We start from the raw sequence: 15,000 nt of genomic DNA on the forward strand, positions 1-15,000 counted from the left end.
CACAATATAAGGCGCGTGTGTGCGTGTGCAGTTGAATCAATGGTGAATATAATGATAGAAAAGAAAAATAGATTTGTTTGCCTCACAGTGACACTGTTACTATAATTTCACCAGAGCCTTGTGATAATTCAATAGGCAGATATTAGAAGATTTCAACATAAAGCGAATGAAGTTTCTTTCAATATTACTGTAACACAATATTCAATTATACTGTGGGCTTATAGGCCAGCTGCCTCCCTGGACAAATACATTTTACCCTGTGAGAAACTTAATGCATGTGGGAATAATGGTGGGTACTCAGGATGATAATGTATACGAGTGTCTGTGTCTAAAACGTATGAATATTTTGTTACAGTGTGCAATCAGAACCTTTACATTAATCATTCATAGTCCTTGTGGCCCATTATTTCAGCGATTAAATTATTAATGCTTTAGGCTGACTTTCTTCACATAATCAAGTACCTATTATTGGCTGGTGTACTTTGCCCCCTGTGGACAGCGCCACGAGACAAGACGTTAAATTATATCATAAACATTATATACTGTGCAACAACTGTGCTCTGACTAGCACCTTTCTCTTAGACGCCGTAAAAATCTCAAGCACTCTGACTGGTTTACAACGTAGGGAGGATGAAGTACCTCAGATACTCTAAATCGGTGGTTCTCAAATGGGGGTCCGTGGCACTTTGCCAAGGGGTCTGCGAAAAGTTTTCAGGGAAAAAAAAAACGAAACTTTTTTTTTTCTTCCTACAAAAGCTTCATAATTAAGCGGAAATATTTTATGCTTTAAGTCTAAAATGGTTCATGGATTACATTCTAATCTAACAAACCTATCAATTTAAAAGTCAAGCATGTTACCATGGAAACCATTAAGCTTAGCCCAAAATCACAAATCAGAATGAGGGGGTCCCCGGTATATTTTCTATCTTGTAAGGTCTCCTTGGCTGAAAAACATTTGAGAACCTCTGCTCTAAATACCTGCTTAATGATCATATGTGTCCTTCTTGCCTCCCACCCCCACCACCCCCCCCAAAACCACCCAACCAGAGTTCTTCTTGGAGCTGCTGGACAACTCCGAGAAGTCTCTCAACAGCCTGTTCACGCGGACGTACGGGAAGCTGTACATACAGAACTCGGAGGTGTTCCAGGACTTGTTCACGGAGCTCAAGCGCTACTACACGGGGGGCAACGTCAACCTGGAGGAGATGCTCAACGACTTCTGGTCGCGCCTGCTGGAGCGCATGTTCCAGCTGCTCAACTCGCAGTACCACTTCACAGAGGACTACCTGGAGTGCGTCAGCAAATACGCCGATCAGCTCAAGCCCTTCGGCGACGTGCCCAGGAGGCTGAAGGCCCAGGTGACCAGGGCCTTCATCGCCGCGCGGACGTTTGTCCAGGGGCTGACGGTGGGTCGGGAGGTGGCCAACAGGGTGGCAAAGGTCAGTTTCAACTTTTCTCCTAAATAATAAGCCATTTTCACTGTTGATTGTTGAGTTTCCCATCTCTTGGGGATAGGGATGTTCGATATTGGCTTTTTTACCGATATCCGATATCCGATAATGTCCAACTCTTAATTTCCGATACCGATATCAACCGATACCGATATAAGCTGACTTTTTTTCCACCAAAATTTCAGGTAACAAGTTACATAATGTAGCTTAATGTAGCTGAAGAGTTTAATATACAATATGCATGTTGTGTTAAAGTTGTAAGTGTTATTGGGGCAATGGTGGCCCAACGGTTAGAGAAGCGAGCTTGTGACCGGAAGGTCGTCGGTTCAATCCCCGGGACCGGTAGGATAAATCTGGGTGGGGAAAGTGAAAAGGCAGCGCTTGCCCCTCCCTCATTGCCACCACTGAGGTGCCCTTGAGCAAGGCCCTTAACCCCAACCGCTCCAGTGGAGCTGCTCAGTGGCCAACAGATCAGACTGTGGTTGTACTGGTCAGCTTCCAGGTATGAATGTGTGCGTGAATGTGAACAGGGCACTCCTGACAAAAGAGAGCATTGCTCTCAGTGAGACTCCCCCTGTAATATATATATATATATATATATATATATATATATATATATATATATATATATATATATCGGCATGAAAACCGATACCGATATTTTCCAATATGAATTTTCTATGCTAATATCGGCCGATAATATCGGTAGGCCGATAATATCGGACATCCCTACTTGGGGAATAACCATTTATGAAATACACAATACTGGCAATCAGGGTGGGAATTTCATCATTTTAGGGGCAAGGCCATTTGGCCTTCGGCATCGCATTTTCTTTTAAGGCACAAGGCCACATGCCAGGGCACAAAGGCCATTACTCCATTGACATCGTGAAGGGAGATTGTTCTGAAATGTGTGTTAAAATTAGCCAATGACACATCCTTTGCATAGGGCAGCTAGGCTACATTCAACTGAGACCACTGATGCTTTTTAAAGCAACTGACAGTAGCAGGCTGCTAGCAGGGCACTGCCAAGCAGGCCCGCGGGAAGTAGGGGTGCTGCAGGTGCTGCAGCACCCCCTAGATTTTTTCCAAAAAAAAAAAAAAAAAATTTTTTTTTTTTTTTTTTACAAATGTAATTAAAAATATTTTGCAGTGCACTATGTTCCTTTCTTGTTTAAGAATGTTTCGGGAAATGAAAATGTAGCCTATTTAAATAGAATTATCAACAATAACAATCAAGGAAGTTACATGCTTGTAGGCTATAGAGAAGAAGAAGAAGCGCGCATGCACGCACATGTTGTGTTGAACCAACCAACAACCAATACGAATTGTTTAATCTGGCAATAAAGAAATGTGAACTTGACATGCTATTTTAATAGCCTACTCAAAAATGCACCTCCCACTATACAGCAAAGAGAGGAGTCAATGTTTCTTGATATATGCCATTCAGATCAGAATAGTTAGTCTAGTCATTAAGTTTGCTGATAATATTTCTGTCATGTTAAGTCTGTGTCATGTTAACTGGTGTATTCAGAGCAAATAGGGAGATATAGAGCATTATCATCATGCTATATATCTCCCTCTTTGCTCTGAATGAGTGAGAAAAGGAGAAAATACTGAATAATTACATCACAATAGTATCCTAATGTTAATTTAAAATGAGATATTCCTCTAAATATGGCAAAAAAATGTTAAAAAAAAAAACGTAAAAATTTTTTTCGGCGGGGCCCTAGCGGGCCCCACCGAGAGTCCCTTCCTCCCAGCACCCCCTGCTTAAAATGACTTCCAGCGGCCCTGCTGCCAAGGTGGCCTTAGGGATTCTGTGGGCATCACGGCCAGTGGGAGGGGCAACAGAGGCCTCTGTCATTCCCACCCTGCTGGCAAGGTAAGGTACTGTAGAGCTGAAGAATTAATCAGGAAACAAAATCAAAATCACAATATATGAACAAATCACAGAGGCTGCAATTATTTGTTTAAGCGATAGTTGCGTCCAAAAGGGATTTAACAAAATGTGTTTTTCTTGAAACAATTCGTTGTTCTAAAAGATTTATGACACAAGAAAAATGTGTGATGATATGAATCACAGTATAAAACGCAAGTGCAATATTCTGTCAAATGTGTAATCACAGTGATGTTGTTGTCATTATATTTCAACCTAAGGACTGTGCCTGCTGTTTATGTGAGTCGCGCGTGTGTCAGTCCCTGAATGATTCCAGTCCACTTTCTATGGTTAGCCTTTTAATGGCAAGCCCTAAAACAGACAATTGGTTTCAGTAGAATATTCGAGTGTCCCCGTCAGGTCGTCTGAAGAACTGCAGGTCAGCTAACACCATGTACATCGACGTGCTAATCACAGTTTCATATGTTCTGAGGTCTTTGAAACGTATGGACCTTGCGCATCACATCCTTTTAGAATTAGATTGCATTCTGAATTATTTAGTACGCTTGCATTCATTCGCCTAACCCACTCCCACCCCACTTTCCACATCTCCATCATGCGTCTGTCTCTCTCTTAAATGCATGTATTTTACCTCTGGCACTGAAGAGAGCATGTTGTGATTCCATAGTGAGATCTCTGTCTGCACTTGAACTCCAGAGGGAACCGTGTGACGTCTCTTGTTGTGATTGGTGAACTATTAAGTTCCACATTCCGTGGAGCAACGCAGAGGAGTCACCACCAGAGACCCCGCAGAGGCAACTGAGGCACTTCTGTTCTCGTTTTTGCTTTTAGATTATGTTTATTGAAAAATCTGGAAAGTTTCCTATTCATTTAAATGTTCCCTCTCTGGTTGTTTACCGTTTTGAAATGGGTTTATTAGAGTTTGGTAAATAAATAATGTTTTTAGACCGTTATTAAACCGTGGAGATGATGTATTTCGAAAGGCTCGGCGGAAATGTTTCCTGAGAAACACAAACTGTTATGCAGCCATTTCTGTTGTGGACTCTCTAAGTTTTAACCTTACGTTCTTTTTTGTAGTTGGTAAATAAATATTGCATGGCTCCTTGTTATGAAGATGCTGGTTTGAGTGTTAACAACATTGGCAGCGGGAAAAGAAAGAGAGTAGCCTTAGCCTACTTTACCTTCAATTTTCAGTGTTGAAAGACATGTTTGAGCTCAGAAATTCAACCTTAAAATGCCTTACAGAGAGTGGGAACGCCTGGAGAATCCAAACAGTGGAAATAAAGGTGTTCTGGCTTTAGTTTAAGCTGAGGCAATCACACAAAAATCTATCTTTCTAAATATTAAACTGTACTTTTAAAACTATTTTCATTTTAAAAATAAAAATTACTTCTATAACACTTCTAGTACAAAATGCTTCATAATACAAATAAAAAATAAACATATGCACATACAAGACATACTGTACATTGGGAAAGAAGCAGCAAAACAATTATATGGACAAATGCTATCTACCTATGTATGTCATTTTAAACATTGATTATATTGATTACAACATTATATTATAGGCCTAGACTATAGGCCTACGTGGGTATGTCTAAACATGGAATAAAAAATAAGTAATCATGGAAGAAAATAAACTCAGTACATAACTAAATGTTCAAAATACCAAACTCATTGCCCAGTATTTGCCTGTAGCTTATTTTGCCTTTGAAAATATAGGCTAACTGCTTTTATAGTTGTTTTGCAACAATTGTTTTTTACTGATTACTTATAGGTTGGACTGGGAACTATTTCAATCTGGGTTTGCATAAACTCCCAGAATCAAAATCTGTCAGCTGCAGTCAGAAATATTTGAGAAGTCTTCATAAAGAAGTGAAGACTTTCTCTGGCATCGGGTTTAAACATATCGTCAGAGTTTAGCAATCATACAATTCTGTTTTATCATTACTTTTGGCTTAAGGTGAGACACCAGCGTAACAATTGTAATACCATGAAACTTCCCCAGTTGATTACTCACATTAAGAACTTTTTTTTTAAGTTTTCTGAAATGGTATGTTTAAATATGCGAATGAGGCATTATTTACTATAATTATGCACTAATTTACATACATTTCCAGGACAGAAATCAAATTCATGTTAAAAGAAAAATCGTGTTTCATTTTGTTGACATATAGGTTTTTAGAGAGGGAATTTTGGATATCTCTTTTTATCACTCCATAAATCAGAAAATACTCTCAACACTTTTTAAAATAATCATGTTTTTAGGAATAAAATGTTCTATAAATCTGGCTATGAATGATATATGAGCAAACTCCTCCGTAAAAAACAACTTTCAGAATAGTTCAGAATAAAACTGGAAAGTTGTACGGTACATGTAAGTTATGTAAGTGCTACTGAAGTGGAGATTTCTGGCTCCGTGTATGAGAAAGAAAATCGCTTTTTTTTACCCTTTTCACCTGGGGTGTCTCACCTTAAAACTCACTACTGTCCCTTTAAGTGGAGCAGAGGGGGGAGACAAATTGTACTGTAGGAACAGAGAGGGGGGAGAGAGAGAGAGAGAGCACAAAAAATAAATGCGATCTGTTCAATTTTAGAAAGACCTTTAATCATTCTTGTGTGAGGCTGAAAGGCCTATTTGTGAACAACTCCCTGTGTTTAGCGCTCGCCTGGGTGGCAGAGACACATCGTAGAGGTCGATGGATCACAGAAATAACTGCTTTCAGTAGAACATAAGACTGGAACAAAATATAAATGTGTGTTACATCACATATAGTCTCTCCCCAGACTCGGATATTATGTTGAATCGCTGCGCTCCGCATACTACATAAATGAGTCTGTGCCACTTCACGGCCACTTCTGGGGTTTGAGGGCGGGTTTAGGGGGGGTTGAAACTGAATGACAGGTCGTAGCACCAATGAGAGAGCGGTTCGAAAAATGGGCTGGGCCCTCCCCCTGTCGTCTGATCGCAAAGTCGTTGCTGATTGGGGAAGGCTGAATCTACCACTGGCCAATCACTGGCCAAGTGAACGGTTCGCGTCCCAGACCCAGAGGGAGATCTGCAGCATGCAGTAACGTGGTGTATCAGCGTAAGAACTCTCATGGGTCCGGCGTTGAGACTAAGTTTCGCTTTGTGAGAGATCAGCTTGCTAATTATCTGATGCCCAAATGGGTAAACGTACCATTGTATCTCAGCTGTTCACACCAAAACTGAGAGAAACAGCGCCACACCGGCCAATCAGCTCAACATCAGCTCAACTAGCAGTAATGCTAGTGCGTTCCCTTTTTAATAGCCTTTTGAGAACGCATATTGTAGAAAGGGCTAAAATTCTATAGCAACCAAAGGGGAATAACTGATTTCTGAAAACCACTGTATTGTATTTACACAGAAGGAAATGTATATTAAGTCACTGAATGTTCCCCTGGTGAACAACTCTGTCACGCCTAGTTAATCATTTATAATTTTAAGGGTGCATTTTTAAGGAAGTAATCCCCTAAACACTCACAATCAATTTAGAGACACATAGCATTGCATTGTGAAACTTTCATTAGGCCTATAATATTATATACTATGGCTCGAATTGAAGCATGAGATCGATGCATCATCATTCCCCCATGAGGGATTTCTTATTTACACTCTAATTTAATATTCTAGGTCCATTCTCTCAAAATAAGAAGAAAAAAATACATTTTTAAATGTATAACCTGAAGATAAATGTCCCTGCTATATTCACAAAATGATGATATGCACATAACCGCAGCTATATCCAGGGCTTCCAACTGCACACTGCTGCTGTATATCATCTCTAAAGAGTCACTCATCCTAAATTGTTTATCAGTGTCTTTTAGTCGAGCGCTAAGCTAGCTTTCCAAGAGTCCTTAGTGGCGTAGGCATTTTAGATGGAGTATTGAAATGAGCCCCTCTCCTACATCTGTCCTATAGGCCTAAAAGGCAGCCCGCCTCGCCTCGGTCGAAATCGAAATCCCAAATCCCTGCTTCCTCATCAATTATGAAGCGATGCCAGGAAACAGTGTGGCACCGCTGAAGGCTGTCAGGCCCAGTGAACAAGCATAGAGCTGGAGGTGAGGAGTTGCTCAACATGACAAATCACCTTGACCCGAGCATCACCCTCAGCCTCAGCACCGCGTTCTGCTTCCAGGGATAAAAAGCCATTTGCATCCTTCTCCAGTCTAAAGGCCAGTGTCCAGCAGACGCCATTTGGATTTAGATGTGCGCGCGTGTGTCGGCGCCGACACAGAGACGTTTTATTCAGTGGTGCTGTCGTGTCGTGTCCCCCCCGGGCGCAGACACCGGCTCGCTCGCTGCTTTCCGTCTGTTTTTGCCGGAAATACACTATTTTGATGCGTGTATCTATAGGCACAATAAAGACATCGAAAATCAAAATGTTATTATATCATCTCTATTATTTATTGCACAAAAGTTTTAGTTTTCCCGATTGAAACCAACGTTTGAATGTTGACAGCCTTTTTCCTCAAGTTGGTCTGTAGCCTAGTTTGTTGTCTGTTTTGTCACCTCTGTGGCTTTGAATGCATGTGTGCGTAAAACCAGAGCAATTTAGAGAGAGAGTGGCGTCAGTGGAGGACCAAAATGCGTGACTCATTAGCCAATGAACAGCCAGGAAGGGGTCTCGCGCTACTTTTAAATGCTAAGATAAAGCTGATAATGTACAATTTGATAAAAAAAAATAAAAAAAATACAAGTACAACACAAACTGTCCATTTTGCTACAACCGACAGTGCTGCTTAATCCATAACCTTACTTCCTGGAACTCTTGAGAGTAAAAAAAACTGGTCCATTGGAGTGAATGGAGATGTCGCATGGAGATGTCGCAACTCTTCTATATACACGGCTCTGCGTAAAACTAACCCCTCTATTGTGCCAGGAGTTCAGTTTCCTGACTGAAACGCACAAAACCGAGAGGGGAGACCATGAGGGAGACACTTCCAAATATTTACCACAAACATGTTTTCAGGTTCATCCAGAAGTGAAGTAGGCCTAAATACTAAATAGCAAAACAAATAATGTCGAAAAAACAATAAAAGTCCAGCTGTCTCTACTCTGCTGCATCATCCACACAGTAAACGCTGCTGAGGAACGTTACATCCATGAACCCATGAACTCATGACCCCAACGTCATGTGACCGTCGCACAGCTGGAATGACGGAGGCAGTGGGCAAACAGAAGAGAGCACTCTCTCACTCTGTAGTGTGTATTGACTCTTCATGTTGGCACTAGTGCTTTAGAAATGGGTGCCATGGGTCATCGTCGGTCATTTAGCAGTTTGTGTGACATAGCAGATTACTCCCGGTCAACCTTGTGCTATATTTGTGAGATGTGTTTCTCGTCAGTATATGTCTGGTCTGTTGGCTCACATAAGTTACACGTACAGTAAAGCTGTTGGACAACAGCAGCCGGCAGGGAATGCATTTTGGAGTGATGATGATGACTGTATAGATGATGACTGTATAGATGATGCCTGTATGTGCATATCAATCAATCAATCAACTTTTATTTCAGACACAATTGGGTCCATAAAGAGACATACAGTACAGTAAACAATACAGGAAACATTTAGAAGTGCATTAGAAACACACACGCTCTTGGCCCAACAATGCGACGTTGTGGAAAACCGTAAAAAGGGTTAAGAAATATAAATTAAAAAATATACAAACTTTGGCGCCAGTGTTTCCAGAAGCATGATGTATACCTCGTATCACTCTTAGTTATGTCAACAAGAGCCATTATAATCTGATTGCTAGACACTGTCAGTCTGCCCATAAATTTAAACATAACATTTCTCACAACAGCATAAAAAGTGGGTACATTCCTAGACACAAGATGATGACTGTATATTGTATTTGGATACACTAATACTCAAGGCTCCCAGTCAGCAAAATTATGGACAGATATCTTCTTGTGAAAACTCTAAGTTGACTTAATCACTCATGGCTCTAACTATGGGAGTTGATGGATATGAATATTAAACGTATTCATATGTGTGCTTCTGTGATGTTTAGAATGAGAAAAATATATGCTGCTGCGTATGCCACATTATAATAATAATAATAATCTCTCTGCCATTCTGTGCTGCACACCGCTTTATAGGGCTAAATTAATGTGAAGTGTAACATATGGCCCCAGGAAAGTGTCTCTAACTAGCCACTGCTAACTAGCCCCTGCTATAGCTCAAATAACCAAATCACCCTCGTGATGCACAGGAGCCCTGCTTCAAACTGACAAATGTGTCTCTTAGTTCAAATGGCTGCTTTCGACCATCTGTCCGTTCAATTTACCCAGGCTCCTCTCTAACCGTGCAGGATGATGTCCTCCTTACGATGAGGAGCCCGCGCATAATTACTGCTCACACGCTGCTCTGCACGCAATGAAGTCAGAATAGCACCAAGATATCATTCCATAAAAATGAGATTTCACTTGACTTGCACTGAGCAGTTTCCTGGACCTCTCTCTCTATCCCTGGATTAAAAACGGAATCTCCCCGGATTACAGTTTATGATGACCATTAAAGAGTTTGATCCTCCTGTGGTGGTAACAGTCCAACCTCGTAAAAACCTGCTCAGAGAAGATTGCATGGGATTTGGACCTTTTTGCACGGGTTTAAAGTTCAGGCATTTAGAGCACTTATCACTCATTCTGCATAAGCATGGGGGAGCGGGCCGGGCCTGGTGCTGCTCGGTGCATATATACTGTTGTCACGACGACGGGAGGAAGTAGGGTATTTTGTACCCAGGGATTTGCTCCTCCCGATGGCTTACACTGTCACGCTGATCTTATTATACTCTCGTTTCCTACCACAAACTGTCAGATAGTTTAACATAAAGCTCCAAGGCGCTGCCTCATCTTTACACAACATTTACCTTAGATTAATGCTCTGCCAGATCCCAAAGTCTTTGCTGACGTGGGAAACGTCAGGGTGAGTTCTATTCTAATATGCACTTTCCATCCTTTTTTTTCTTTGCTCTTCTTCAGCTTGTGTGTGCTCTCAGCACTTTCTGACTTTGTGCTGGAGGCCGGCTCAACACATATCATTATTCAAGCATTAAAGGAAGATTTGCAGCGCGCTTTGTGTCGTTATATCGTCGGTAATATATATGCAGATGGGCAGCGTTATTATGCAGATGAGCTCTGCAGTTTATTCCAGGCACTTCCGTGTTCGAATGTCCAGAATGACGCAAAACTTTCTGGACACGGAAGTCGACAGCTGTTCTGCTCGAGGGCAGCTGTTCCAAATACAGATCGTTTATTTTTTATTTTTTCTGTATGCAGTCGTCAGTACAGCCCATCACGCGCCTCATGGCAAACGAGGAAGTGACTTTGGTTACTCCTAGTTAGTTCGGTTACTCTTTGTTAGTTCTCGGTGTATGGATTTACTTTCACGTTTCACGTAAACCTTTGGATTATTGTTTCATCGCGTGGTGAGTACACGAGTCACAACATGTACACGTGAGTGTTTCTGGCGCTGTTGGAAGGTGTATTTTGGGCGACTGAACGGGATTAGGCAAAAGTAACATAGACTGCCATTGTAGTGCTAAGCTAAGTAGCAGTGAGGGCTGTACTGTAGCGCTGTTTGTACTGCGCGCACATTCAAGATAAACACATTCTACATTTGATAATAATAATAATCGGCAATATGAGGCGAATCTCCAAAAATGTTCCCTTTAACCCACTATCATGGACTAGCACCCCCTCACACTGCCAGGGTGAAGCAGCGTAGTCTCAGATATACATATACTCTATATACTCTCAGAATAGCTCACATACTCAGATAAACGTGTTACCAGGCATTACTCAACATTTATAGCCAACAAATGCAGCTAAATAATTGCATCATTCTGTATGAATACAGCTAACGGGGCACTACTTGTGTTTGTCTGTTTGTTTGTTTATTCGTTCTCTTAATCAGGGCTACAACCAGCTAGAAAGAAGGTTAGCTGGTCTGGTGGGACAGGAAACTAGTTTGCAAGAATGTTTTTGCTACATTAACACTGAGCAGTAAAGCGAGATAAATGACATGTCTGCTGGGCCCCAGGGTGCCCCAACTTCTTCTTCAAAAACACTGCCTGCTGTTACTTTGGGAGATGTTTATTGCATTATACAGTTTTGATAATGTCTTCCATCGTAAAGTAATAAAACAGTAGGGCTACGACAGTGAAAAAACTGTTCCAGTTATTCCAGAAACACAGAGACAAAGGGTACATTTAATCTGGGAAACAGTGCACTTTGGTTTGGCTCCAGATGGTGGAAACTGTGTTGCACGTCCAGATACCAGACCGGGGTCACGGTCAGGGGTCGAGGGTCACGGAAAGCAGATTCCGCTCGGACAAATTAAGTGACCTTCTGCAAGAGAAGGTATGGTTCTCCCATGTTGCATCAGTGGAGGCCCAAGTGTACAGATGCACCTGACAAGCATACTCTGTGTGTGTGTGTGTGTGTGTGTGTGTGTGTGTGTGTGTGTGTGTGTGTGTGTGTGTGTGTGTGTGTGTGTGTGTGTGTGTGTGTGTGTGTGTGTGTGTGTGTGTGTGTGTGTGTGTCTGTGTGTCTCTCTGTGTGTGTGTGTGTGTGTGTGTGTGTGTGTGTGTGTGTGTGTGTGTCTCTCTCTCTCTCTCTGTGTCTAACCAACTCACACGCTGTGTCTCACTCTCTCTGTGTGTGTCACTCTCTCTCTCTCTCTGTCTCTCACCAACTCATACTCTGTGTCTCTCTCTCTGTGTCTCTCTAACCAACTCACACTCTGTGTGTGTGTGTGTGTCTCTGTCTCTCTCTAACCAACTCACACTCTGTGTCTCTCTCTCTGTCTCTAACCAACTCACACTCTGTGTCTCTCTCTCTGTGTCTCTAACCAACTCACACTCTGTGTGTGTCTCTCTCTCTCTCTCTCTCTCTCTCTCTCTGTCTCTCTCTGTGCCTCTAACCAACTCACACTATGTGTCTCTCTAACCAACTCACCCTCTGTGTGTCTCTCTCTCTGTCTCTCTCTCTCTCTCTCTCTCTCTCTCTCTCTGTCTCTCTCTCTCTCTCTGTGTCTCTCTCTCTCTGTGTCTCTAACCAACTCACACTGTGTCTCTCTCTCTCTGTGTCTCTCTCTCTCTGTGTCTCTCTCTCTCTCTGCCTCTCTCTCTGTGTCTCTCTCTGTCTCTCTCTCTCTGTGTGTGTGTGTGTGTCTCTCTCTCTCTCTGTGTCTCTGACCAACTCACACTGTGCGTCTCTCTCTGTGTCTCTCTCTCTCTGTATCTCTCTCTCTGTGTGTCTCTCTCTCTCTGCCTCTCTCTCTGTGTCTCTAACCAACTCACACTGTGGGTCTCTGTGTGTGTGTCTCTCTCTCTCTGTCTCTCTCTCTGTGTCTCTCTATCTCTGTGTGTGTCTCTGTCTCTCTAACCCACTCACAGCTCACACAGCTTGCTGGGATAAGACCTCAGCCACAGTGCTCTGATGGCAGATGGCACCGGGCTCAAAGAGGTTGGCACGTCATTGGGAAAATGTGCTGCACCAAAGATGTCCTCTTTAATTAAAAGATTTTGATCTGTGGTGAATTTGCAGAATGTTGGAAAGTGTGAGGGACGGCATGTGGTCTGAAGGACATGATATGATATGGAGGAAGAATAATAAAGAGAGAAATGTCGGGGGGAGAAGCGGATCGATTGTAGAAGCGGGACGATTGCAGCACGGACCGTTACGCGCAAGTTACACAAGATGCTAAGAAGTGGAAACATGGCTAATGACTGTCAAGGGATTCCCTGCAGAAAATCACACTTTGTTTTGGCTGAGATATGGTCAAAAAGTTGATTTTCATGTTGGAAAGGGCATCCTGTCATGAAGGATCCTTTATTAATATCTCTCTCAAAAAATAAATAACGAGCGTGGAAAAATTCAAATTTTGATTCCCTTCACTTATTTTTTGTTTTTGCTCCAACTGAAATGTTTTATGGTCACTCACGATTCCGCAGGTCACGGGTTGGCTTGGTTGGTTCCAGCCTTAAAACCTTAAAGCCTTAAAAAGCCCTAAAAACCTTAAAAAAATATAAGGATCTTTCAAAATGTCTATGGAGAAAATGAATGGGGCTGCAAACGCCACGTGACTGTTGTTGAGCTCTATACTGTAGGAGTCCACAGACTAGGTATGTCAACCGATCACCGGCGTGTAAACGAATAACCGACTGTTCAACATGAATCGATTAATACTATCAGTTTAAACGGTAAAAACTAAAAAAGTCTGTTGCACGTGTCCTTTAACACACGTGCCATGTGGTTACAAATGCGAGTGAAAATGTCAGGGGAGCGCCTGATAATCATGTTGTTGTTGCGTCCCTCCGATCCTCAGGTACGGCTACATTAGCACGCTAATCATTGTGGTTGATAGTAAAAGATTACTTTTTCTTCACTGGCTCATTCGCTCTCTCTCTCTCTCCTCCCCCTCTTTTTCTATCTCTCTCTCCTCCCCCTCTCTTTCTATCTCTCTCTCTCTCTCCTCCCCCTCTCTTTCTATCTCTCTCTCTCTCTCCTCCCCCTCTCTTTCTATCTCTCTCGCTCTCTCCTCCCCCTCTCTTTCTATCTCTCTCTCCTCCCCCTCTCTTTCTATCTCTCTCTCTCTCTCTCTCTCCTCCCTCTCTCTTTCTATCTCTCTCTCTCCTCCCTCTCTTTCTATCTCTCTCTCTTCCCTCTCTCTTTCTATCTCTCTCTCTCTTTCTATCTCTCTCTTTCTATCTCTCTCTCTCTCTAATCCGACACTTCAACACTCAATACATATCTGGATCACACCTTCAGACTGAATCTCTGCACTTTGATTTAAAACCTATATGGAGCCACATGGTGATTTAACAAGCACTCGGGGCAGGTTGTCAACACCGATGTTGTAACATTTGTTCAGGGGGCTCTCTGGGCAGCCACAGGAGACCTGTCTGCATCTGACATTCTTGTTGGGCTTTGGACCTTCAGGGTCAGATGGACACAGAGGCAAGTGGTGCGCTTTAATCCGTGGGGCACTAGGGCAGTGTGGGAAGGATCGGATAACGACGACATACCGCATGCAGGTCTCGTATCCACCAGAGATGGTGCTGCTCGATCACAGAGTAGCTTTTGGTCTCGGATTTTAACACGTTTTGCGCCTGTCTTGGTAAATTACAGAAACAGTTCCCAACCGCTGCGATACACACGCCACCTGACATGGAACATGTCAGGATAAATCAATGGCCAATCCCGCGCCCCACCAAGAACCAAGACACTCGAGTTGACGAGTGCGGGTCACAAGGGTGCGCCGAGTGCTGTTTGGCCGAGACGCAGTGGCTCACATGTGGATTCTATCCGCATTCTCCTGTCAGCTCCAGACGTGCACCGGGCTGACAGCAACTGATTTTAGTTCGGTCTCTCCGGGGTTTGCCTTTGGCTCTGTGGACATTTAAAATGCAGTGTGTGGAGAGAGTCTTAAGTTCACTCCACAGCACAGAGAGAGGAAAGGTGATCAGGGAAATGACAAAGCACTGACTGCAGCAGACCACAAATGTGGTCTCCCAGAGGACAATATACATCTTAAATTATTTATAATATATCTTAAATTTGTCCATTTGCATAGCTTAACCCATAGACTGTATATATACGGTATAGTGACGTCACCC

The 15,000-nt window shown here is 42.6% G+C and overlaps 1 protein-coding gene across 1 annotated transcript in view; it reads left to right on the top strand.

The window, feature by feature from the left end:
- Positions 1–15,000, top strand: part of LOC310799552 (glypican-6-like) — a gene marked incomplete at both ends in the record, with an annotated part of 177,397 nt that overhangs the window by 87,456 nt on the left and 74,941 nt on the right. Inside the window, one exon of the mRNA XM_083662148.1 lies at positions 1,048–1,439. Within this exon, the coding sequence (XP_083518274.1) occupies positions 1,048–1,439 (392 nt within the window). The remainder of the gene's footprint in view (positions 1–1,047; positions 1,440–15,000) is intronic.

This window comes from Poromitra crassiceps, assembly GCF_964638095.1.
Source record: "Poromitra crassiceps genome assembly, chromosome: 28".
In the NCBI taxonomy this organism is placed as follows: Eukaryota; Metazoa; Chordata; class Actinopteri; order Beryciformes; family Melamphaidae; genus Poromitra; species Poromitra crassiceps.